General features: G+C 40.7%; 1 protein-coding gene and 6 non-coding genes across 7 annotated transcripts in view; all 7 read left to right on the top strand.

Moving 5' to 3' along the window:
• The window catches only part of LOC121632518 (caveolae-associated protein 1-like), a 28230-nt gene extending 11987 nt beyond the window's left edge, over positions 1–16243 (top strand). The window contains exon 2 of the mRNA XM_041974095.1: positions 11094–16243. Within this exon, the coding sequence (XP_041830029.1) occupies positions 11094–11972 (879 nt within the window). The 3' untranslated portion in view covers positions 11973–16243. The remainder of the gene's footprint in view (positions 1–11093) is intronic.
• Positions 16244–23578: 7335 nt separating this feature from the next.
• trnah-gug lies at positions 23579–23650 on the top strand. The gene has a single exon. It is a non-coding gene; the product is annotated as a tRNA-His (tRNA).
• Positions 23651–24194: 544 nt separating this feature from the next.
• trnay-gua lies at positions 24195–24283 on the top strand. The gene is given in 2 exon segments: positions 24195–24231; positions 24248–24283. It is a non-coding gene; the product is annotated as a tRNA-Tyr (tRNA).
• A 138-nt stretch (positions 24284–24421) lies between these two features.
• On the top strand, positions 24422–24494 carry trnar-acg. The gene has a single exon. It is a non-coding gene; the product is annotated as a tRNA-Arg (tRNA).
• A 1249-nt stretch (positions 24495–25743) lies between these two features.
• Positions 25744–25815, top strand: trnah-gug. Its single transcript has one exon. It is a non-coding gene; the product is annotated as a tRNA-His (tRNA).
• A 548-nt stretch (positions 25816–26363) lies between these two features.
• trnay-gua lies at positions 26364–26452 on the top strand. Its single transcript is given in 2 exon segments — positions 26364–26400; positions 26417–26452. It is a non-coding gene; the product is annotated as a tRNA-Tyr (tRNA).
• A 138-nt stretch (positions 26453–26590) lies between these two features.
• Positions 26591–26663, top strand: trnar-acg. Its single transcript has one exon. It is a non-coding gene; the product is annotated as a tRNA-Arg (tRNA).
• The last annotated feature ends 421 nt before the right edge of the window (positions 26664–27084 follow it).

Here is a 27084-nt window from a genome sequence, read left to right as displayed (position 1 = left end):
ATTGAAAACATTCTGTTGTTCCTCATATGATCGCCTCCATCATGTGATGCCAGCTTTGGATGGAGTCACGTTATTGTCCCCAAACAGAAGAACATTTGTGACGAGTTTTCTTCAAACATCTTCATGTTACACTTCAGACTGAACCGTTCAGTGTTTATCAACACATTCCTGTAGTTTATAGATGACTGTAAGAGCTGCGTTTACTCTGCAGTTAATCCTCTCATCCATTTACTCTCTTTTCTTTCTATAAACAGATGGCTGAGTTCTAGAGGAAGAAAAAATCTTTTAAATAAATATCTGAGACTCCACAGAGGAATACTGTGCTCTCACAGCAGCAACATTAACTACCAGACTGAAGGTTTTGTAACTGATTAAAGTTTAACTTGTTGGCTAGATTAAGAGTTAGAATAACTCCAACTCTAAAAAAGTCAGGTCTACTTGCAAAATGTAACTAAAACCGAAATCTCATCAACTCATCTTTTATTCCCAGTAGAAGATCAACAACACAACATGTTTAAACTGAGACATTTCACCATGTGATGAAAATAAGAGCTGATAGTGAATCTAATGGCAGCAACATGTCTAGAAAAAGTTGGAACAGGAACAACAAAAGGCTGGAAAAGTATCTGGTACAAATTAGAAACACCTCGATGAGTATTGGACAACTAATCAGGTTAACTGGCAACAGGTCAGTAGCATGTATAAAATGTATAAAATGAGCATTTCAGAGAGGCAGAGTCTCTCAGATGGAAAGATGGACAGAGGTTCACCAATCTGAGACAAACTGGATCTAAAACTGTGGAACCATTTCAGAAAAATGTTCCTCAGATTTTGAAGATCCACCATCTACAGTGTAGAATATCATTAGAAGATTCAGAGAATCAGGAGGAATCTCTGTGTGCATGGGACAAGGCTGGATGCTGGTGATCATTAGTGCCTATGACGTGGGCAGCTTCCACATCTGTGAAGCTCCATCAATGCTGAAAAGTACATGGAGGTTTTAGAGCAACATCTGCTCCCATTCAGACAACGTCTCCTTCAGGGAAGTCCTTGCAGATTTCAGCAAGACGATGCTGAACCACATCCTGCATCCATCACAACAGCATGGCTTCACAGGAGAAGAGTCTGGCTGCTGAACTGGCCGGCCTGCAGTCCAGACCTTTCACCAGTACACAACATCTGGAGCATCATGGAAGCAGAAATCCAGCAACCAAGGTCCAGGACTGTAGAGCAGCTAGAATCCTGCATCAGACCAGAATGGTACAACATTTCTCTCCTAAAACTCCAGCAACTGGTCTCCTCACTTCCCAGATGTTTCCAGACATGTTGGAAGAAGATGGGACGCTACACCATGCTGAACACCACCCTGGAACTACTTTTTACACCGGGCTGAACATCACCCTTGAACTACTTTTTCCACCATGCTGAACATCACCCTGGAACTACTTTTTAACACCATGCTGAACATCACCCTGGAACTACCTTTTACATCATGCTGAACATCACCCTGGAACTACTTTTTCCACCATGCTGAACATCACCCTGGAACTACTTTTTCCACCATGCTGAACATCACCCTGGAACTACTTTTTAACACCATGCTGAACATCACCCTGGAACTACTTTTTCCACCATGCTGAACATCACCCTGGAACTACTTTTTCCACCATGCTGAACATCACCCTGGAACTACTTTTTACACTGTGCTGAACATCACCCTGGAACTACTTTTTAACACCATGCTGAACATCACCCTGGAACTACTTTTTCCACCATGCTGAACATCACCTTGGAACTACTTTTTCCAGACATGTTGCTGCATCAGATTCAGCTCATCAGCTCATATTTTCCATCATATGTTGAAATGTTTCAGTTTTATCATCTGATGTGTTGTTGATCTTCTACTGGGAATAAAATATGACCTTAATGTTGCATCATAGATTTGTGTGAAACTAAAGGGAGGCTTTTTGACTTTTTGATTAAGTTCAGTTTTAAAGTTTTAGACAAAGTGTGACTAACAGATGAGTCCTGACATGGGCTGAACATGGACCTTATGTGATCCTTCCTGGACTTTGTTTCCATAATTTAAGTGGAAAGATCAACATCTTCTTCTCATGTTGTGGAGGGACAGAAGAAGACTTTTCTCCAACTCTTCTTCACTCAGGTTATTTGAACACTGGAAGAAGACTTAAAAAGTAAATGTGGATCTTAATTACTGCAATAGTTCATCTCGTTTCTTCTTTCTGCTCCGAGCAGCAGGTTCCAACTATCTCACAACAGCTGTTTATCTCTTCCAACACGTCAGTGTCACATTTCCAGCTCTTGCAGCTGTTATCAGTCAGTAAGTGGAGGCTTTGGGCTTTACAGAGGGATGGCTACACCCAACATGCCAACCTGACAGATAAAACAAACAGGAAAACAGGAGTTTGTTTATTTCTGGTAGAAAATAAACCAGTTAACGTTTTCCCTCCAACAGACAGGTCAGGAAGAGGCCACTTCTTCTGCAGCTTCATAAATCTCTCCGTAAACATCGGCCTCTTCATTGTTATTGGATGGAGTATCACAGGGTTGCCATGGTGATGGCCACCACCATCCCTCTCTGTATAAATGTGAAGTGTGATGAGTTGAGAGCCTGCTTGGGAATGTCCAGTGGAACGGTCCAGACATAGGCTCTCATTATTCGCATAAAGCATTGATTCTGATATTTTTTATTTTTAATGGTTTTTTACGCCGTAGACGAAGTTGAGTAAACACATTAAACTCAAACCAGACCAGGTAGAAATGTTCTGTTCAAGATTAGAGATTTCTAGCTAGTTTCCATCCAGGACAAGGGATTTAAAATGAGACCTTTTTTTTTTACTTAAAGATGTATGTTAAATGTTTATTGTCTGCACCTTGGGTCTGAGTGAAACGCAATTTCGATCCTCTGTATGTCTTGTACATACTGCAGAATTGACAAATAAAGTGACTTTGACTTTGAATTTGAAAGATGGAAGGAAATAAAAATAAGAATATGAAAAAGAAGGTAAAAAAAGGATTAGAGACAGATGCATAAAGAACATTACAAACATTTAAAAAGTCAATCCTGACATGTTTGATTTCCTAAAATCCTTTTTCGTTTGTTTCTCTGGACAAAATTCTGTAATTTGTATTTTTCAATTTCCTAATGGGAAAAAGCTGATTGCAGTAAAGCAGTTTTACATTTAGGAATGCTACAGCGTCATCTACAGGTAGTTACTCTGTTCAGAGGCCAGTGCCATGTAAAACCAGACACACGTCAACAAAACTTTTCATATTTTCAAAACTTAGCATGATATGCCCGGTAGGTTACAGCCACGGTGAAGCCTCATGTTTCCTTATCCAGGATTTTAGGAGCTTGTTCATTCTTGGTTTGAGGGGCTTCAAAGTGGAATTATTTTTATCAGAGAAATGTGATAAAATCAGAATATCTAAAAGGTATTAGATGCTACCAGTGTGAGTTTTTGATGTAAGGCTATATTTGAAGAGTGCAAATCGTCTGTTTCATATAAACTGAGCCTCAGATCCAGTGTGGCGTCCAGGTATTTAAACTCAGGTACATTTCCTCCATTTGCACTTAGGTTAGTTCTAATGGGTTTGTTTGTTGGTGAAATACATAGCAATTGATTAGCATCCTTCCCACGCATATCTGCGTACATCTGTATTTTTACGTCATCTTTGCAGACAAAGAGGAGATCATATACCAAGTAAAAAGTAACAGGCCTAAAACAGAAGCTTGTGGTACTCCTATGGTGCAGGTCTGCTGCTGTATGAAGACCAGGGTCAGAGGAACCAAAACCAGAACTGTGCTGTAACAACCATGTGATATCAGACAGCAGCAGGCTGTATCTCACAGGGTCAGTGAATGCAACACAGAGATGCTTCACACACACATGTCTGCAGCCCCTGGAAACACTCATGTCTTCATTTGTGTTTGATGCAAATTCACAGAGTTCAGAGGACAGGAGGCATGAAAGGACAGATGGCCGGAAGTTTCTTTTCCCGATAATAATATGAAAAAATCTTTCCATCCAGATAAAAAGAGCTAATTTTACTAGATTACTTCTCCACTACGGCCGAGCAACAACTTGGTGTTGTGTCATTAACTAGAAACAAGTAGATGTGAATGAAGTGTGTTATCTGGCACAGGAACGGTACATGAGTGTTTGTTCTGTTGCCATGGAGCTGTGACGCCGATCTGGATCATTCCTCCGAGCTCAAACAGCCCACATTTTCTCTCCGGCTGTTAGAAAACAACAGCAGGAAGAATTTAAACAACCAGAGAAAGAAAAGAGAAAAAATAAGCCTGTCCATGTGCTGAGCTTTGTCTCTGTGACTCATCGTCCTGCTGCCCTCGGGGACCTGCAGCATGCCATCACTTTATATAGAAGTCTGCTTCTCTGCTCCCATGTCTCTGATTAAAGGGGACGAATGGAAACCAAGGCCGAGCAGAGTTCTTTCCCTAGAGCTTTTTTCTGTGTGGGACTATTGCGGTCTTTTCCCTGGGACACAACCGGTCCTGGACTGGTTGGAGCGATGGGGATCAGGAGGGCTCAGATAACATCCAGTCCCATCTTCTGTGACATCATTCAACTAAAAGTCTAACTTAAAATCATTATAGTAATAAAATACACACATGTCCTGGTTCCAACATGATTCTGCATGCTTTGATCATATGTGGAGGACAGTCCACACTGTCCATCTCATGGAGTATTTGTTTCCAGAAACGTTAGACTCTGAGAAGTTCTGCAGGAAACAGGCCACCTGAGCCCAGCTGGGATGTGATCACTCAGAACCTGAAACATTCATGTTACTCTGCACACCTTAAAAGTGCTTTTGAATGTGAACGTTCAACATCTACGGGGTCCACATCGACATCCAGCTGCTGTCCAGCTCACCACCAGAGGGAGGCGCTGCTTTTCCTTCGTCTGCTGGTCTTTAAAAACTGTTAGGAAATCCTTCTGTTTCTAATTTTGTTCTTTTCCCCAGAAGTCATTCGTACTGTTGAAATCAACTCTGCTCTGCTTTAGTTAACTTTTCTCCTCTTCTTCCTCACTATGAGTGGAATTGATGACAATTTTAAGAGCAGAGCCAAGTATTCAATCCAAGACTTCCATGATCAATATTTTAGCTACAGTAACACTGTCCTGCACCAGGAGATGTGGTGGACATTTAGTCCTGGTCCGGACACAGCAACGGTTGTTGCACCAGAGGAGAGGACATCACAGGAATAATGAAGAACATAACCTGAGACTACAGGGAATCTTTCATGGGGCATGACAACAGCATATAAGCGAGTAAAACCCACAGCATCACATCTCTAACGGGAGTGGTAGCGATGCCATTTTACACAAGATCCAGTAGATCCTATTAATCATCCTATTAAATGTGTCTCAATTTCCCTTGATACTTTGAACGATAACTCAATAATTTCCCATCATATTTCACCAGATATCCCTTCCCCCATATCTTTTTCCCAACATTTCTTAAGGCCTTCAGATCCTGGTCTAGTCCGTTCTGTATTTCAGTTCTGGATACAACTGCAAGTATTCCCAGAAATCCTTGTTTAAGAGTTTATATTGTTTTTAATGACAGAACCTGATCTTCATTAAATAAGTCCCCAGTTTAATAGATTTTCAGTTTGACCCAGCTTTTATTTATTTATTTATGGAACCAAAGGATAACATGCTCAAGTATAAAGCTGCTTATCCCGGCTGGCCCAGGAAAAAGCTTTTTATCTTTCCGGAATCTCTAATTGATTCTCTTAATGATGTTTTCTTTTTCAAACTGGGATTTATTATCATGATTTTGTATGAAGCTTGCCATGTCTCCTGGGAAAAAGTGAGGATTGGATTAATATAAACAATATTACTGACATTTTAAAACAATTTCTTACATTCCTGGACAAAGAAAAGCAGGTGCTTCATGGAAAATGTTTCATATGAGTCACAGAAGGTTTTAAAAAATGTTTCATTACTAACTTCAGTCTTTACTGGTTAGAGATTACTGGATTCATCTGGAGAGGAGGTCTTTTTGGACTCATCTAGGACATTTTGTGATTGGTGGAAGGAGACAACTGTAGCCCCAAAAATGATGCTTGAAAATGAAGGAGGGAAGAGATGGACGGTGATGATGAAGAGGAAGGGTATGGTGGTGAGTTCCCTTCCTCCATCTGCTGTCTGTTCTTCCTACATCAGCAGCTGTATCAGGAGGATTCCCCTTTTTCCTGGATCTCCCGTCGGAGTGGGCGTGTAGTGGAATGTGGAGTCATGAAGCTACAGTATTCACGCTGCTCATGCAGACAATCGCGCACACAGCTGGCGTTCCACAGCGGTGGGGAGGCTTTGGTGGTTTGGGTTTAAAGGAAAACAGAGAGGGGTGTGTTCCTGCAGGATTCCTCTCTCTGATGAGTGGTCGCAGTGTGAGGGCGGAAAGCTTTACACACACACACACAGTGTTTAATGAAACATTTTCTGCTTTCTTCTGGAAACATTACAGTCAGGCTCACCGCGGTCACCATGGAGACACCAGTACAACTCAATGTTTTGCCTTGAAGGAGCTGGTAGACCTGAAAACGACCCGTCCTGGTTTTATTTAGTCAGAAACTTGATGGGGATTTTATTCAGTTTTCATCAGGACGCTGATCTGGTCCTGGTTTCACTTGGTCCACCATCAGCTCCATCCAGAAAGTCCAGATGGGCCCAGAAACACCCCAAATCCTCCAAAGGAGTCAGGAAACAACCTAGTGCTGGCTGGGACACCATTCGTTTTTAAAAGGCGACGACAATGATGATGATGATGATGATGATGGTGTGTGACTTCAATCTTCCTGAATTTATTTCCACTTGTAGACAGATTTGGTAGAATTTTGCTCTTTTTTCAATTTTCTTGTATTTTGTAAAACACCTCCTTTTTACATGATTATTCTTTTCTATTTATTAATCATGTTGATTCATCTGCAACACATATTACATCATGTCTTCAGGAACACAAGTTAACCAGCTGTCAACCAGCCGTTAACTAGCAGTTAACCAACAGCTGACCAACAGTTAACAGTTCAACCCTTTAACACCTAATTCATCGTCTGCAAAGCAAAATGACTCGTCATCTCATTCCTGGCTCTGAAAAGGTTAACCAGCTGTTTACAGGTATTAACTAGCAGTTTAGCAGTGGTTTAATGGTCACAGTGACATGTGAAAAGCAGCTGTGCTGAGTCAGCAGCAGGGAGGACTGAAGCTGGTTAACGGTGAACTTGAGCATCAGGTTTCAGAAATGCGGAGGCGTTGTCATCCACTGACACACTGAGAGACTCGTCCTTCCTCTAGTAACACACACACCAGTCAGCGTTAACCGGAGGTAAAGATGGTAATCCTTCATCAGCTTCATGCTGTGGTAAAACACAGGGCACGACGCCTCCCATTGCTCAAACTGACTCTCACACGCCGAACACGCCAAACACACACACATTGTGGTTTACTGTGTTTCACAACGAGCCTCCCTCCCAGCTGTCATTTTGTAATTAAGTGCAGAGTAGATATGAAAATTGTGTGCATATTTTGTAAGAGCTGAGGCTGAAAGTTGTTTCACTCTTTTTCCTTGACAACCACACAAACACACACACAAACTCTGAAGCATTACATACCTTGTTTATCTATTTTCCACGACTCAGTGTACCTTCCTGTCTTTGGAGCAACAGTCTCACAGAGAACAATGTCCCATTAAATTAGGAGGGTCAGGAAGTCAAACACCAAGGTGGATGCCTGAACTTCCCACAAATCTTTCCATGTACTCTGGCATGGAATTCCCTCCTGTGTCTCGCTTCTTCATGCACCAGCACATTAACCTTCCATCCTCTGAGCTGTCAAACTGGACTCCAGTTCACCCAGAGATAAGGGAAGGGGAATAACCACAGTAACCTTAAAAACTAATACTCTTCAAATGCATTGGCCTTGAAACCTCAACTATTCCAGTATCATCAGCCCAGTTTCCAGTGACCCTACTGGACTTATCCCCTGTGGTTCAGAAAGACCATCTTTTACCAGCTGTGCTCAGGGACTTTACACCAGGCATGAATGAGTCTGGAGGACAATCTGACGCTCAATATGCAAATGCAGGATTAGTTTTTGCTGCAAAGACTATTTATTTGCCTGAATAACAAACATTTAACAAGCTGCATCATGTAATACAGTTATCAGCCACACCCTCCTTTAGTCCAAGTCTTTACATGTCAGGTCATAAAAATCTCACCAGGTGTTAAAATTCAGCAACTCCAACCTCAGAAAACAACATGACAGATCACACTGTGTCTTTAATTATTCAACAAAAACTATGTCCACCTCATCATCCAGCAGCTTCTGGCTCATACAGCACCAATAAGCTGAAGTAAGGATTTTCTGGATGATGTTATCAGCCTTTTCATTGTTCTGGAGGAATTTTGGTCCACTCTTCTTGGTTTCTGAGCTCTCTGAAGGTCCCACCACAGCATCTTAGTCCGGTTGAGGTCTGAACTCTGACTGGACTGATTCTTTTCTTTCCCAGCCCTTGTGGTGTAGATCTGCTACTTGTTTGGGATCATTGTCCTGCTGCACGAGACAGTTTTAACCAAGCTTTGGCTGTCGGACAGATGGACTCACATCGAGTCTAGAATACTTTGGGATCCAGAGGAGCTCATGGACCACTCAGTTAACCCATTTACATTCTTACCAAAAATCTGACCATTAGTTCTGGAGTTATCAAGTGATCATGTAGACAGCATATTCTGATTATGCTTTATCCGATAATGGCTGTTTTTATCATTGTGGGAAATCAGATTATCACATCCAGATTTCTTCCAAAGACTCAGATTTCTTCATGCATGTAGACCCGTATATGATTTCATATTTTTACATCTGCACATGTTCAAAAAACTGCATCGCTTCCATCTTTTAAATGTCTTCCCTTAAAAGGGCGGAAGTGGCACCATCACAATGTAAGCAGGACATAAAAGAAAATCATGATGGCGTTTACATCTTATTAGGTCCTACATTAGCAGCTAATGCTAAGATTGTGGATGCTGCCATGTTCAACAAAGACCAGATATTTTACTGTATGCTACATCACTCTATACGTACCCGATAAAAAGAAACTCGATTATGGACTGGAAAATGTAGACCAGGATTTTTAGAATATCACATTTCAAAGTGCATGTAGATGCATCAGATCTGATTATTACAGTAATCTGATTATGTCCAGTTATTGAACTTTTAATGGTCAGCTAAACGGGTTGAATGACTGCAACGTGGCTGAGTGCCAGCTTTGCATGTATATATTCCACTTTTAGTCATTCCGATCCTGCTGCAGGCGTGATTCCGTCTGGGAATGTTGTTATGGAAACTTGTGGTCCTGAGGTGTTACCACATGCATTTTCAGGTTTGGAGGTGTTTGAGTTGGATGAGTTTGTTGTTTATATTCAGATATCTGTGTGATGAATTTCACAGCGCTGCAGGAATGTAAAAATGTTTGATTGTTTCATTAAGTCAAAGCAGGAAGCTCCAATCTTTTGGTGAATTTCTGCAGCAAAAGGCTACACATAATCAGACAGCTCTAACACTCACCTCTAACATAGTCCCACAGAGGCCACGTCAGATATTCCAAACCACAACACTAATTCTTGGTTTGAAACAAAAAGGGATGAATTTGAATAGGACAGGTACTTTCCTGTACCCCCACCCCCCCTTCCCTTGTCAACACAGCTGTTCAGGAAAGCCCGAATCCCTCCTTCAAGGTCAAGTTTACCCAAGATACTTCAGTACAATACCTCCACCAAATGACCATCAACACAATGCACGTGAACACAATAGATATTTCCCCACTCTGAACCTTCCATCTAACACTTTGACGCTATCATCTTCCTCCTGGGCAGATGGTTTTCCAGGACTCTGGAGAATCCTCCCACTTGTGCCATTACTTGATTCATAAAACAGCAGAAAAACACGTCAATTTTCCACACTTAACCCCAGCTCCCACCCCCTCCCCGGGACTCCTTTGTTCTGGCTCTGCTGTGTTCCTGTTTTGACCATAAAGGCAGTGCTTAGGGAGAGGAAAGGACATTACATACAACAAGTACTTCATGTAGACATTCAGGAGCCCAACTGGAACCCCTCCCCTTGTCCCTCCTTCACATCCCCTCATTAACCACCAGATCATTGTTTTTATGAGGTGAAAAGGGCAAATGGGAGGCAGAGAAAGAAAAGTAAGATCAACTGGCAAGAAAACAGGGAAAAGAGGCAGGTTCTGGTTGACCCGCTCCCTTTTCATGTATGAGAGATGTAAAACCTGCAGGACACTATAATCAGCTCATTAGAATGAAGGATTTTCTGATTGCATTAATTATTCTAGTGCAGATGAACCTCCTGTCCTGATTGTTGTGATTAACAAACATTTCCAAACATCTCTGATCTTGTCACATCATGGTTCTCATTCATCGCTGGTGGCTGCACTATCCGATGAAGAGTTTACACATTTGTCTCAACACATCTGTTTCAGTTGTTTCAGGGGATTCGGTGTAACTGGACGGGGAATTATTAAAAAATTGTACTTTTTTTGTTTGCTTTGCTTTCACTCTGTACTTTACTCAAGCAGACGAAACCACCTGAACAACGTCACACAGTTACAACAGCTGCTCACTAGGGGGCGATAGTCTCCAAAATGACCACTGACCACAAAGAAGAAAATGAAAATCTTGTTTAGCACTAGTAAACAATGGAGCAACAGTAAATAGAATCTGTTTAGAATAGAACCAGAATCTGTCCTGCTGTCTATTTCTATAATCTTATTGGTATTTCCCGTATTAAAAAAAAATACAGGAAACAACACACAAAAAATACAGAATATAAATATAATTACAGATTTTTTTACAGTCTATGTTTACGTTTTAACCTGGTCCGGCTTCATACATTCAAGCAGTTACTCTACAATTATTTAACTTTATTTGACTTTAAAAGGTATGAAGGTTCTCTGGATTACTTAAAAAAACTTGAACTGAGACTTAATAAGACCAGATTTCATAAACTTTATTTATTTTCTGTTCTCCACAGGATGAAGTTAAGATTCCTTCAAAACTGAGCATCTCTAAATCCATGAAGGTGTCTGAGTCTGTATCAGGAAGCAGAGGAGGGAGTCTGCTGGAGCTCAAAGAAGCTGTAGAAGAACCTGGAGAAGAAGGCGGAGAAGGAGAAAAGGCAGACAAACCCCATGTCGACCTTTCATCGGACGAGGAGGGGTTGGACATTGAGGAGGTCATTGAGGAATCCCGAGCTGAACGCATTAAGCGCAGCAGTCTGCAACGCGTACAAACCCTGAAGACTGTTTTCTCAAAGGAGAAGATGGACAAGACCAGAGCAAAGACCAAAGAGAACCTGGAGAAGACCAAACAAAAAACTAAAGAGAACCTGGAGAAGACAAAGCAGAAGACAAAGGAGAACCTGGAGAAGACCCGACAAAGAACCAAGGAGAATTTAGAAAAGACCAAGCAGAAGACGAAGGAGAATCTGGAGAAGACGCGCCACAACATCGAGAAGAAGATGGGAAAACTTGGAACACGCATGAGTGTCAATCCTGAGCGCAAACAAAAGATGAAGACATCCAGTGACAAGATGAAGAAGGCCTTCACCCCAGACCATGTGGTGTATGCCCGGTCCAAGACCGCCGTGTACAAGGTACCCCCCTTCACCTTCCACGTCAAGAAAATCCGAGAGGGGGCTGTCGAGGTGGTCCAAGGAACCGAGATGGTGGAGGTATCAAGGGATGCTGAGCCCTTCGAGGGAGTAGAAGAGCCCATAGATGACGTCGAGGTGGAGGTTGAGATGGAGATGATGAATGGAGCTGGGGATGAAGAGGAAGCTGAGGAGGATGAAGAGGAAGACAGCCATGATGCTTTGCAGGAGAACGATGAAAGAGATAGAGACAGCGACTAAATGCAAACATTCACACCCAGTCCTTCATTCCTACTCTGAGTTTCTTTATGAAAACAAAATAAATTTGGGAAGGTTTAGAAGAATGTTCAATGACAACATTTTAATTGTAAGTTTGGCCATCATTCCTACTGTTAGTAGAACTCCCTGAATGACCTCAGAGAATGGGAATGTCACAGAAGATCCAGCAGGCGGTAGACAAACCAACACTTACACCAACGGAAAGAGTGCATCCAAAATATTCCCTGTAGTTCTTTATATTATACAAACGTTAAATTTGTAGTTGAGAAAGCATTGGCTGGTCGTATACCTGGGTGTCTCTGCTGGCTGACTGTTGGTTTGTCTACATCTAGTCTGACTGTCTGCCTCACAACTGCTCCATTTGGCCTGGATATGCATCTGCTGTACGACTCCAGGTTTGCTGGTTTCTATCCTAATTGTATTTGGGTTCTTGCCTTTTCAGCCACACCAGAAATACACCATTCTGACACCTGACTGTAAACTCATAAACTCTCCCCTGAGAGGAACCTGCCAGCCATTAGAAAGAAAGCAGGTTCAGGACTTTTCTTTAGTGGCTGTAATTTTCACTCTGGTGCTACAGTCGCCGTCTATATTTGTGTATTCATATAATTTTAGCCACGGATATTAATTTTATCCCTTCCATGTCTGAACCAAGAACTAATGGGCAGAAAAGTCTAATTTTTTAAAATCTGAAACCTTTATTTGACCCTTAGAAAATGGATGTCAGAATTACTGTAGTTCACAAGGTATCCACCAGGGGGCAGAAGACAAGAATTATGTTGTATACTTTTTTTCCAGGTGTCAGAAACTGTATGTACCAAATACGCAAAATTAGCCATTAGGAGAGGAAGATTATAATTTGGACAAAATTTTTTTATTGTTTTAATTCCCTTTAATCTTAAGGAATATGTTTTAATTTGCATTATGAAATAAGGGCTAACAGAACACCTTTTTCAAAGAGCACATATCAATTCATAGTGAATATAAAAACTTTAATTGTAACCTTACAAATAAAACAAAGAAAACACTTTAAATAGAAGACTAATCAATATAATGAACCACTTAATAATGTTTCAGTGTTTACATGGCCCCACTTTTTTTGTGTTATATAAATGTTCTCATTACTAAATCAACAAATGTCAACATCTGCTATCAGTTTACCAAAAGACTGATTAATCGAGCTGAATATGGGCTGATGCAGATGAAAGTATAATATCTAACACGTCAGAAACAATTGTAAATGAGCGTTTGGTGGATTGTTTCTCTATTGTAAAAATACTTCTGAAACTGATTCTGTGTTGAGTTTGTGGGTTGCCATGAAAAACTTGCCAAATCTTCTCTGCCAGTGGCAAACAGCTTATCCCGTGGTCCCGTTTACAAGACATGAAAATATTTTTGGTTCGCGTTTTTTGAAAAAAAAAAAAACAAAAAACAAAAAAACAAAGCAAAACAACCATTTATACAACAGCAGAATAAAAACTACGTTCATGCACGAGAGACGATGCGCATGCCAGGCCTCTAGGAGGCAGTAGCAACGTTTACATGGAACTTTTAATCCAATCAGACGTCCAATCAGAATAAAAATACACCATGTAAACATGTCAATAGGAATCTCAGATCAGAGTGATTTCAGTCAGATAAATGTAGCTAGTGAAACTTTGCCACGACGCACCCAGGTGTACACCGTGTCCTCATAAAACCTCTAATTATCTGGCGCACGTAACCTCTGCGTCTTTGCTGACGGCATTAATGCCAGAAACAGGTTCTGCTTCAACAGACCAAATTAATTTAAAAGATGTAGCAACACAAACATGACACAGAGGCCGCCATTGTTGTTGTGCTTCTTGCAGGTGAAGCAGGGTCTGAGTTCGCAAGTGCAAGATGACATGAAATACGTCATCGTCGCCAAAAGATTCTGCTTCCAGTTTACCCTGACGGGACCGCGGTTTTATCCACCCAAAACTCTGTTACCGTGGAAACAAGAGGCCAGAACGCAGCAAACGTTTGTGCTTTACTGTCTCAGCATTGTGGTGCAAACAGGGCCTTAGAAATAATCCACCAAACATTCATTTATTTACTTTTTGTGCTAAGTTTATACTCGGTAAATGAATAAAAGTCAGGATGTGGAGCTACTTCCCACTGCTGTAATAAACAAAATAAACAAAACTTATAAAAGCCGTGACCTTGGATATATTCCAGACTAGGAATAACGGCAAAAACAAAATCTAAACCAATGTGGCATCATGTTGCAGGGCCAAATGTGAATCAGTTATAGGTTGAGAAGAATATCTAAATTCTTCCCCACAGACTTTACGTTTACTGGTCTACATGATCATGAAGCCAAAAACTGATCTGTGGGCAGGGGAGGATAAGATCAGTAGTAGTATGATGAGGAAATCATGGGGAGGGAGCATCATTCTGTTGTTAGAAAGTCTGACTGACTTTTCTTTTACACAGAATGGCACCAAACATTCACAACTAGTAGGATGAAGATGTAGAAAAGACTGATCCTGGTCCTTGAATTTCAGTATATTTGTTCAAATGATCTTCCTTCCCATTAGCCACACATCTTTGCTCACACAGAAATTCTTTGTTTTTTAAATATCACATATCTTCAATCATTCCTTCCACCTTTGTTGCTGATCAGCTGTTTAAATTTATTACTATTTGCTTTATTCACCTTATTTAGAGGCACAATGGCGTCTGCAGGTTGGCATGAACAACACGTGTTTGTGGATGTAATCACACATCACATCTCCTCATTTAGACGTTTCCTCTTCAGCTCACTTTGATTCATGCAGTTTGTCATATTTCTGCCTTTCATCTTAAATTATAATCAGTTAATTTCTGCTGAACGTAGGGAAGCTTACATTTACTGATTTATCTTATTCATTCTGAGACTTTGTTTAAACAAGTTGTTTTAAAGATGTCTTTTGCAAATAAACTGTGATAAGGAGCAAAACTGTTGGTATGATTCACAAACCGACACACTGGAGTCTCCATGCCGGTGTTGTGGTCCAGTACTGACCCCCAGTGTTCAATCGTCCTTCTCATTCACATGTGCTAAAGTTAAGCAGCTTTTTGTTGTTAGCTGGGCTTTCCACGTCTGTTCTGAGTTTGCAGAAGGCAGGGTGGGGCACTTTGAACAGGTTTTTTTAGCTTTTAGGGAGGCGATCTGAGAAAACAGTATGGATATATCAAAACAAGTTTATGTAACTGTTGGCAAAGGTTGAACCTCCCACGTTATATCAAAGCCATCGTAGTTTCCTTTTTCCACGGAGTCTCCAGCCGTTTGCTCTCTGCACTGGTTCTGAATGAAACCTGCAGAAATGGAAACATGGATGAAATATTCTGGCCTTTTATAAACTGCTAAAGGGCCTCAGTTTATTATTTACAATATTTGTAGACACAAATGGATCTACAAATTCACGCTTAATTCCAGGTATCTGGAAGTGAAAAATCCAGTATTTTACATGAAGATCAGAACAACTTTTCCAGATCTGGAGGTTATTTTAAATGTACAAACGTGTACATTTCCACATGTGTACAGTAATCCTGACCACCTGAACTGAACCACATCATCATAAAAAAACTGAAGTCACATCTGTTAAGTCAGAAAGTAAAGATGGAGCAAGTTCTACTGCCTTGGAAATGTTTTATATTTAAACATAAATAAATAATTAAATACTTAAAACCTCATCTGGACACATTAGAGATTACAGTTACTTTTATTAGAATATTAGAGTTAATATCTTCTATGTTATTTTTATATTTATTCATCCTGTGGCCCAAATTGGACCCTCTGGAGGGCCGATTTTGGTCCCCAGGCCGTATGTTTGACATCCCTGGTCTAGATCATAATGCACCATTTATACATCTTTTATACATCAATTTATTAATTATTTCCTAAAACCTTATCTACATGTGTCACCTTTTCCCAGTCTGTACTCCAGCCTGGCTCCCCATTAAAAACCTTTTAGACCTGCAAACTCCTGCAGGTCTGAAGGCAGAAACAGAGGATGGCCTTTTATCTTGGTCAGGAGTTCAGAAATGTTTCTGTAACCGGGCACATCTTTACATCAGATCCACGGGTCAGCTGTGACGTCAAACCACAGGACCCATCCTGTCATAATGCAGCATTCAGCAGGGAAAACCTGCAAAACCTGTCCCCTGCTGTGCTTTGTGTCTCTGTTTGCTTTCCACTGCATTGCTTAACCACTAATGACTTCATTAATAAAGCTATTTGATTCACAGTTTGTTTGGTTTTTATTTACTCCCTCCTCTGTAAAAAAAAAGATTTATTAATCCAGTCCTCAGGATGAGAGCAGTATACACTCAGAATACAATGAAGACGTCTTCATCATCCTACTCCTCTTCTGTCAAAGATCAGTTAAAACTTCACTGTTAAAAAAGATAAAGGCAACACACGATCATTAGCATGTAGCTCAAAGTCATATTATATATCCCTATATATCATATTATATATTTATTTTGTCCCACTTCTGGGATATAACAAATAGATAATGGTATGAGCCAAATCTTTCTGACACGTGATTGGCTGCATGGCCATCAAACTAAAGCCCCGCCCCCTGTCTACTGAGCAGCAGTGGCTGAAGAGTCGGTTCTCCCCAAAGGTTAGGATTCGATTCAAAAACAATATCAATTTATTACAGATCGATTCGATTTGATTATACGGTTAATATCAGTTGTGGATATTTTATAAAATAAAGAAGCTAGTTCTATGAAAGTGACATCACAATATTTTCTTTTGAAATATGTAAAAGACCACATATCCCCAAGCGTTGTGGCTTTATGGCACCAGCAAAAGATAAAAACAAAAAACAAAAAATCACATCAATGTTTTTATTTTAGACATGGACCAAAAAACATTCTGGCTGAATTGTTGGATGGGAACTCCAGAGGTAAAAGTATTACAGAATAGTAACAACAGAATGCACCATTTCAATGTTATACACCTACAAACAAACCTGTGCAGACCTCACAACAATGAGCCCCAGTGGTCATCTCAAAACCTCAGGCCTGGGTAACCAGAGCGAAGGACAAAGCAGAAACCACATTCAGAGCTTCACACACAGTCAGCTTTATGTACAAAATTAAAGAAAATTAATACGTATGTTTACAATAAATCAAACTGCTGCTGTAGTTCACCTACAGTTCCCCCGTGCAATATAGTGTAGCGACAGATGACAGCAGTGGCAAGTCCTGCTGCTCTTTCCACCACTGAAGTGTTTTTTTTCCAAGGGCAAAGGATAACGCTCTCTGTACCTCTTGACTTCTTCACTGGCCTTGTCTCTTACAGATGTAGCTGCCATCTTCACTTCAAAGTCTCTTCCCAACAGCTGGTCCAACGCTGACATTTTCTTCTTTTTGACAGGAGTGCCATCATCTGCAATACAAAACAACGACCTTATATTAATGGCTTTGTTTGCCATGCTTCAGTGGTGCTCGTTTCCTACCTGACTTAACCATTTCCTGTATCATCATCTGATGTTCACAATGAATTGCACTCTTAAACACATATGGAAAAGTTGTATTATCACCATCATTATTAAACTACTTCTTTGTATGCCGATTCTCTGATAATATTTTATGTGTTGTAGTATGACAATATTTTGCAGCATGAGTTTAAACCAATGTCAACGCTTTCTTGATTACAAGTTATAAAATAAACAAACCTTCTGGCTCATCTTGGGTCTTGGGTGCATCTATGCTGATGTCCAGATCTCTAAGGCAGGTTCAGTCTGACATGGATTTGTCTGCAGTGGGCCTCTCTGGACTGGATTCCCTGTTACATTTTACAGGACAGTTTCCCGGAGATTAGGGCTACTCTGGAATTTAAAAAACCTTTTAATGCAAACTAAAAGGAATTGTCTCTCACTCATGTTATAAAATGGTCATTAGTCCTGAATAAATTAAGCTGATTTCCTGAAGGAAGATCAAAGCTACTCCAGGTTTAACGTAAACCTTAGGATGCAGATTTGACTCAGGTAAAGTACATGATGGTGTTGTTTAAAGCCCTTTCCAGTAAATTACACTTCCATTCAAACAAAAAAAAATGCTGCATCAACCTCCTGAAACAGCACACTTGTCCAGGTGTCCTTGGGCAAGACATTTCACCGTCCTTGCCTCCAGTGTCGGCATTGTTGGCGTATGAGTTTGTATGAATGTTCGCTGGTGGTCAGAGAGGCCGCTGGCGTGGAGTGGCTGCAGGGTCAGTCTGGCACTGGACAGCTGTGGCTACACATGTAGCTTAACATCACAAAGTACGAATGAGGAATGGATGAATAATGGATCCAATGTAAAGTGAGTTGAGTGCCTATATATATGTATATCTCAAATAAGTCATACAAATGATTTAGGCTAGGTTCACACTGCAGGGCATAATTGCTTCTGCAGAAAACAAATGATTGCGTCTGCTGTTAAACAATGAACGGCAAAAATCTGCAGCATTGGGGGCAAAAAACCAACAGCAGCTTTCAATCCTGTTCTCCATTTTCTTTCAATGTCTTTCATCTGGCGGCGTCTCTGCAACAAGGATACACTGCAGTGTTCGTGCTGTTCTTCGAGCTGGGCCTCAAGCTGCTTCCTCCTGGAACAAACTAAATAAACTGGGAGGATGACATACTTGTGCAGTAATTACTTGTATGAAAGGCCAGCTCTCATTTTGCCTTTACTGGCAGACTGTCGTGGTCGCTCGCACCCAGGATCACCTCGCCCTGCCCATCTCTGTGCCTTACAAATAAAGTGGGGAGTCACCAGCATGCTCATCTTGTACAAAGCCAGCAGTTTAGCAGTTTTCCCTTCGTTTTGTAAGAGAAATTATTAGATAATTAAGTTAATGTGATTCATTTGTATGGAGAGAAAAAAATGACACGATGGAATACATAAATAAAGCATCGAAGGATTAATTAAATGTGTCCTCAGTTTATTAGAAGTTTAAATAAATACATGAATTATTTATTTTATCATTAATTTAACCAAAATATGATTTTGTTTTTCTGTGAAATCATATTTTTCTCCATTTTAATAATTATTAATGGCAAGATAAGTTTATAGCGCATTTCATACATGACAGCAAATGCATGTGCTTTACATAGCTAATACAGCACAAAGAAATGCAAGCAGTGAAAGAATTAAATCATATTAAGACATAATTAAATTGACTTGCAAACTTAATAAAACCATTTAATCCAATTAACATGATTAAAAGTAAGCAACAGTCTATTTAAGTTAAAAGATGCAGTGCAGGTATAGGCACATGAAAGAAATGTTTTTAACCTGGATTTAAAGGTGTTTACATTAAATGAAAGTTTCATCTCCACTGGACAAACGTCCCACTTGTTTGCAGCATAACAGCTAAAAGCTGCTTGTCTGTGTTTAGTCTGGACTCTGGTCTAGTCTAGCTCATCTGAATCCTTGGATATAAAAACTTTATGTAGTATTTTACAAAATTCTTTGCACAGCAGCAGCAAAAAAAGTTGAAACAAAACATTTAAACAACAGAGGTTGGAATAAAATTAAGGTTGAAAGTAATGTGAATACCTATGACATAGTTATAGCTAAATGGTCTATCTGTGGAACATAGCTTTAAATTATTTTGTGTAGCCTTTAACTGCTATAAATATGTCAGTGTTCATACTTTTGGTTATTTGTTTTATTGATCTGATTTATTATAGAAATTGATTTTTTGTGATGACATCTGGTAGGATGAAGGAGAAGTTATTGACAAGGAGTCCGAACTTCGGAAAACCCATGTGCTTCAAACAAAGACAAACAAAGAAAGAACTTTGCTCAGTCGGCTACGTTTTCTGATTGGAAAGAGCTCTCAAAGCTGTTGCTCGTCTTACGCGTCATGCTAACGTCTGATCAAGGGTCTCAAGCTTCAGACAAGTGAAGCCACAAGCACTGAGGAAAGGCAAGAAGCAGAGCACTTCATAATCAGATTGGTCCAAGAGAAAGCATTCAGAGGCCACATCCAGAATGTCAAACGACACAAAGAGGTAAGAACCAAGGACAAGACAAATAGGCTTCACAAAGCATAGGCTATCCTCCTGAAAGCAAGCCATGTGTCCTCTTTACTGATCAAGTATTATCATGAGAAGTGCATCATCAAGGAAGAGGAATAACTGTAAATGAGCTGAGAGCCAATGGAATGTGGGTCCCAGGATGCAGTAGTGCAGTTGCTTCACACATTCATAAACGTAACAAATGCAGGAAATATAGAGGGAACACACAAGATCCAAAGATGGCAGACCTGCCAGAAGAAAGAACGAAAATGACACCTCCATTCACACATTGTGGCATAGACTGCTTTGAACCACTTTATGTACACTCTAAAAAGAAATGTTTTGGATCAAAAAAAAAAAAAAAAAAAATTAACGCAGTTAACTGTTTGCATTAGTCTTTTTGAGTTATGACAATTTCTTATGAAATTATTTTAAACCAACATACTACATTAAGTTAGATAAATTACCATTTCTTCTATAATCAAAGGTATTTTTAATTACCACTTGCTCAATAATTAGTAGCATAGGAGGAGCAGGTTTCTGCCCAGTGTGGATTTATTTTCCTTTTAAGATGTTGGATTACTTACACCAAACTCTTTGAAAAGGTCCTCTTCCTTCTCTCCAATGGCAAGGCAGCGGATAGCTATTTCTCTACCGATTTCAATTGTATTGTGCTATTTAAGAAAAAATATATAAAGAGAAGTACCTAAATTAATATAATCTGATTGGATGACAGCAAAAAAACTTTAATTTCAAAGACAAGTCTAGATAATCATCTCACCTCAAGAAGCATGTCCTTGATCTGCCTAATTCTCACTCCTGTAGCGTCTATACTTGATGAAACTATGTCCATCAGCTTCTGGATGCAATAGTCAAGTTTGGCCACAAAGGTAGATTCATGGTTTACGGTGGTTATTCTCTTAAATTCTTCATTTATCTGTAGATCACATAAACAGTAGAATTCAATGTTGCAGACAGTAAGCTATACTTAGTGGTTAAAGTGGGATTTGACAGGTAGGGGAGCCCTAAAATTTGGTGTTGCAGTGCACTAGAGAAAATTACGTAAATGATTGCAAAACTTAAACTGAATAATTTATTTATTTGATTAAGGTGGTGGAGCTCAGCTCTGAGGGGCTCCGGCCCACTTTAACCCCTGGCTATACTGCATTATTTCATAGTACAACACATTATTTAAAGAGGAACAACTCCTAAATTAGAGTGTCAACATTCAGTGGTAAAAATGCAGGGCAATAAATTGACCCATCATTATTGACTGGTATGTTGTTCCAAGTGAAGTCACTCTCCATAGAGGCCACTTGGAACCAAAGACCAGTCAAAAATACAAGCTGGTTAAGTATCTTGCTAAAGCAAACTGTAACAGTTGTTACACGCAGTTCGCAGGCTTCACAAAGTTAATCCAGTACTTCATAGGTCAAGGTACTGGTCTCACTTTTATTTAGTTTAAACTTGCAGAGACTTAAAACTTACTACAGATAGATAATCCATTACAGTTACTCAACAAATATATATGTAAGGGATAATGCCTGACGAAGTGTCCAATATCTTAAAATAATGGACGACACAGAAGTGTGAACCGTCCAACGCAAAGCACACATAGTATCTTTGCATGAGCAAAGTCTCACTGGGGTGACATGACAGAATCATATGATGATATTCTACACACCTTGACATCTTAAGAAAAAATGTAATGCAGTCTTAATGACCAAAATACGAATTTAAATTTTGTATCACAGTAGTAACCTAAATTTATAATACACATACCTTACCTAACTCATCTCTATCTCTTGCATGCTAAAGAGTAGAATGGCCAAATTACACTGCTAAAGATGACTTATGTTAGCTTGTAGTAGTACAAGCTAACTTCTCCTAATTCATCAACTCTATTAGCAGGTGTAGCTTAACATCTGTGAATCACCTATTGGTCATATTACAATTGCAAATAAGCCCAGAATCATTGCTTTAGTAGAATATATTTGTAAATAAATGACACTTACCTTGAAAATATCCTTCGTATGGTATGTTTTTCACCCTGCAGGTCTTCAAACACAGTCTTAACTGTCTGAACTTGTCAAGGCATGTTAAGTGAGCAGAGCAGGGACTTAAACTCCTTAACTCGAATAAATGATCAAGCCAATTTTATTAAGTTACTACAAATTGAATTTTATTTTAAATCAATGAACGCAAAAAGTTTAGTTTAATTTACACACAATATTGCATTGGCGTAATTATCAACATTATTATGTCAACACAACTCATGAAAATAATGTTTGCAACTTTAGAGGTTTGCCTAAATCAACAAATTACATTTTCTATCTTGCAACCATACATTTAATTAAGTGGTGGTAAAAGGTCTCCTGAATCACTTTTAGAGTGTAAAGGAGGCAAGAAAGGAACTGAAAAGGTACGGTCTCCTTTTCACCTGTGTGCGCTCAAGAGCCGTACATATTGAATTGCTTGATGATTTTCCTCTTTGAAGGCTTTCTGTGTGGCCAGATTTATAGTGTGTGCAAAGCACATTAAGGGTGAGGACTCATCTCTGTTTCCACGCAGCTAAAACCGTATTTGTGGCATTGTCAGTTACTAGGGCTGGCTCTTTATCAAGAAGGTTCCAGTCAGCACATACCTGTTTCAGTAGAGCGCCTACATTCTTCCCAGTGTGGAATCCTTTGAATGCCCTGATCTGTAAGACATGAACATTCAACTTCCAATCTGGAGCGATGTGGTGGGCCGTGATCGTCACATAAGACTCCGTTGCACATGACATCCAAGTGTCGGTTCTCATTGCCACTCACTCTACATTTGCCACTTCTTTTTCAACTTGGCCCTTAACTTGGGCATACAATGCTGGCATGCACATGCTGGTCATGTGATTTTGGGACGGGATCTTACACCTGGGCTGTAACGTATGAAATAAATCCTGAAATCCTTCCCACTCAACTATATTGTAAGGACATAATCCCTTGGCGATAAAACATGTTATTGATGCCGTGATGTCCTTAGCGCATGCTGATTTGTGACCAAGTTGCGGGAAAAAGTTGACTGTGTGCTACTTGCTGCATGCTCCTGCTTCAAACATGGACAAGAATTCTCACCGTACTCTTTGTAGTGCTGCCAGTGTACATCAACGATGCTCTACACAGTTTACAAATAGCGTGGCTTCTGTCCAGCTTCCTTTCATTCTTATAAAACCCCAAAAGTGTCCACACTGTTAGGAAAAAAAACCCCTCAATGAACAAGAGACGGGGAGAAGAAATAGCTGTTCAAAACACAGCCAGAAGACAAGACAAATCATCTTCATGGCTCAGGCTGACGCTGATGTTCATCACCTCCTCCATTTTCCGTGTTGTCACTTAGGTATGCTAATTTACCAGCTAGGCAGCTACGTAGTTTCGCTCTCAGCTTCAACTCTTGCATTGTTTTAGAAATGCTGTGTGTGATTAAAAATCTCTCACTCTCTCCATCAGACTCTCTCTAGCTCTCTCTCTCGCTTCCTACCTGCTCTTTCACATTTCAAAGCAGGCTACACAGAGCCTCAAAGTGGCCGTGATCGTATAGTGGTTAGTACTCTGCGTTGTGGCCGCAGCAACCCCGGTTCGAATCCGGGTCACGGCAGGCCTGGCAAGCGCTTGGCTGTTCATAATGCTGACAAGTGGTCTTGTCAGCATTTCAGGACCCCAAAATTTTCTTTTATTCATTTATTGTTCAAAATCTGTCATTGACGCTCCACCGCTCTGCCTGTCTCTGTCTGTTAGACTTTATATTTGTCTCTCTGTCTTACTCTGCCTCTCTGACTAAATTTTTCTGTCTCCAACTTTATTGCTGTCCTACTTCCACTCTCTGGCAATATGATCTTACTCTCACCCTTCCTCTGACTGAGTCTGTTTTACTTTCTGTCTCTTTGTCTTGCTGACTCTCTTTGTCTCTCAGTCTATCTGACTGACTCTCTCTATGTCCCTCTAACGGTCTCTGTCAGTCTGACTCACTGTCTGTCTCTCTATCTGACTGACTCTCTCTCTCTCTCTCTCTTCCTGACACTTTCTCTCTCTCTCTCTCTCTCTGTCTCTATCTCTCTCTCTCTCTCTCTGCCTAACACAATGGCTCGCTCTGTGTACCTCACTCTCTCTCTCTGGGGTGACTGGAAAAGAGCTGCTCCTGACCTTCGATAGCTCAGTTGGTAGAGCGGAGGACTGTAGGTGCTGACTAATAGGTATCCTTAGGTCGCTGGTTCAACTCCGGCTCGAAGGATGTACTTTTCTTGTTGCACTTGTTTCCACACAATGCTAGTGCTCGTTCCTATTTCAAAGCAGGCTGCGCACAACCGTCAAACGCCTCCCAACAGGCTCTATGCATGCAGCGAGGGAAACTGTAGAATCTATGATCACAGGGCTAGTGGCGCAATGGATAACGCGTCTGACTACGGATCAGAAGATTCTAGGTTCAACTCCTGGCTAGCTCGTAAAAAGCACACTTTAGCTCGTGGGTATGACTGGAAAGAAATCTCTGCCTAATTCTTTCTCTCACCTGAGTGTACCCCAGAACACAAATAAAAAACTTCGTGCAACAAGGGTGCTCTTGCAGCGCTGGAAGAAATCCTTCTTTCCCTACCGCTAAGCTCCAGCTTTTTCAACTCCCACTTCTTATGTCTGTCTCTGCTTTACCTTTATGCTCAATACAAGCCCATGCATATGCAGCAGAGCCAGATATACCATCCAGCAAACCTGATGGTGTTAACACTAACATCAATAGGGTAACCTCCATACGAGCGCACGCATGCACAGGCACACATTTGTGTCTAAGCATCAATGTGAGGACTGAGTCAAATAACCTGCAGAGTGAGAGCCACCATTTCTGCTGGACTTAGATGAAACTTTATGTTACATTTCAACACTAGGTGGCAGCCCAACTGAAGTTGTCACCTCAGATTCTGAAAAAAAAATAAACAAACAAAAAAGACAAATGTAAAATTTGATTGTGGGACCAGTGGAGTGAGGACCTTTAGATGGAGTGCCATTAACCCTTTAAGTACTGTACTTATGGCAGTCTGCCTGGTCCATTTTTGTTTTTCCTTTCAATAAAAGTGTCAGAAAATGTCCCTTTTGTAAAATTTTCTGCCCATTTTCAAGGACAGCTGTGACCTTAAGAATATGGTAAGTATTTGTCATTTTTACATTATATAAATGCTTATAATAGTATGTAATTTCAATACAGTGAAAAAACGGATTTGAATTTCCATCAGGTTTAACTTTACAAACAATTCAAAATGACATAAACAAAAATTCTGAGATTACAGAAATTCAATTTACCATCATTTTCATCATCACAAACTGTTTGGTTTGCTTAGAGCTTTCAGTGTCCATGTAGAATATTTATATATTTCTAAATGTAAAGGCGTTTTTTCAGCAGCAGGTGTCAAAGCAGTTCTTGTCCAGCTGAAGACAGAGCCCAACCATGTATTCCATACACATCCAAGGTGTACATCTTTTGCACAGAGTGCATGGCTTCCTCCCTAGGCATCCATTCTGACTTTTCCTAGTGACCTCTCTTATATTGGTGGGTACAGGAAATTGGCCTTGAGAGGGGAGCTTAGGTGGGCCAGCCACACCAAGCAGCTTTGAACAAAGCTAGGGTAACCTTCATACGAGCGCACAGATGTATATGCACGCGTACGAGCACGCACACACACACACACACAGAGGCTCAAAGTGGCCGTGATCGTATAGTGGTTAGTACTCTGCGTTGTGGCCGCAGCAACCCCGGTTCGAATCCGGGTCACGGCAGGCCTGGCAAGCGCTTGGCTGTTCATAATGCTGACAAGTGGTCTTGTCAGCATTTCAGGACCCCAAAATTTTCTTTTATTCATTTATTGTTCAAAATCTGTCATTGACGCTCCACCGCTCTGCCTGTCTCTGTCTGTTAGACTTTATATTTGTCTCTCTGTCTTACTCTGCCTCTCTGACTAAATTTTTCTGTCTCCAACTTTATTGCTGTCCTACTTCCACTCTCTGGCAATATGATCTTACTCTCACCCTTCCTCTGACTGAGTCTGTTTTACTTTCTGTCTCTTTGTCTTGCTGACTCTCTTTGTCTCTCAGTCTATCTGACTGACTCTCTCTATGTCCCTCTAACTGTCTCTGTCAGTCTGACTCACTGTCTGTCTCTCTATCTGACTGACTCTCTCTCTCTCTCTCTCTTCCTGACACTTTCTCTCTCTCTCTCTCTCTCTCTCTGTCTCTATCTCTCTCTCTCTCTCTCTGCCTAACACAATGGCTCGCTCTGTGTACCTCACTCTCTCTCTCTGGGGTGACTGGAAAAGAGCTGCTCCTGACCTTCGATAGCTCAGTTGGTAGAGCGGAGGACTGTAGGTGCTGACTAATAGGTATCCTTAGGTCGCTGGTTCAACTCCGGCTCGAAGGATGTACTTTTCTTGTTGCACTTGTTTCCACACAATGCTAGTGCTCGTTCCTATTTCAAAGCAGGCTGCGCACAACCGTCAAACGCCTCCCAACAGGCTCTATGCATGCAGCGAGGGAAACTGTAGAATCTATGATCACAGGGCTAGTGGCGCAATGGATAACGCGTCTGACTACGGATCAGAAGATTCTAGGTTCAACTCCTGGCTAGCTCGTAAAAAGCACACTTTAGCTCGTGGGTATGACTGGAAAGAAATCTCTGCCTAATTCTTTCTCTCACCTGAGTGTACCCCAGAACACAAATAAAAAACTTCGTGCAACAAGGGTGCTCTTGCAGCGCTGGAAGAAATCCTTCTTTCCCTACCGCTAAGCTCCAGCTTTTTCAACTCCCACTTCTTATGTCTGTCTCTGCTTTACCTTTATGCTCAATACAAGCCCATGCATATGCAGCAGAGCCAGATATACCATCCAGCAAACCTGATGGTGTTAACACTAACATCAATAGGGTAACCTCCATACGAGCGCACGCATGCACAGGCACGCGGCGCACGCACACACACACACATTTGTGTCTAAGCATCAATGTGAGGACTGAGTCAAATAACCTGCAGAGTGAGAGCCACCATTTCTGCTGGA

Source organism: Melanotaenia boesemani, chromosome 21 (assembly GCF_017639745.1).
Source record: "Melanotaenia boesemani isolate fMelBoe1 chromosome 21, fMelBoe1.pri, whole genome shotgun sequence".
NCBI classification, from domain to species: domain Eukaryota; kingdom Metazoa; phylum Chordata; class Actinopteri; order Atheriniformes; family Melanotaeniidae; genus Melanotaenia; species Melanotaenia boesemani.
This window is presented reverse-complemented; position numbering and strand designations above follow the sequence as displayed.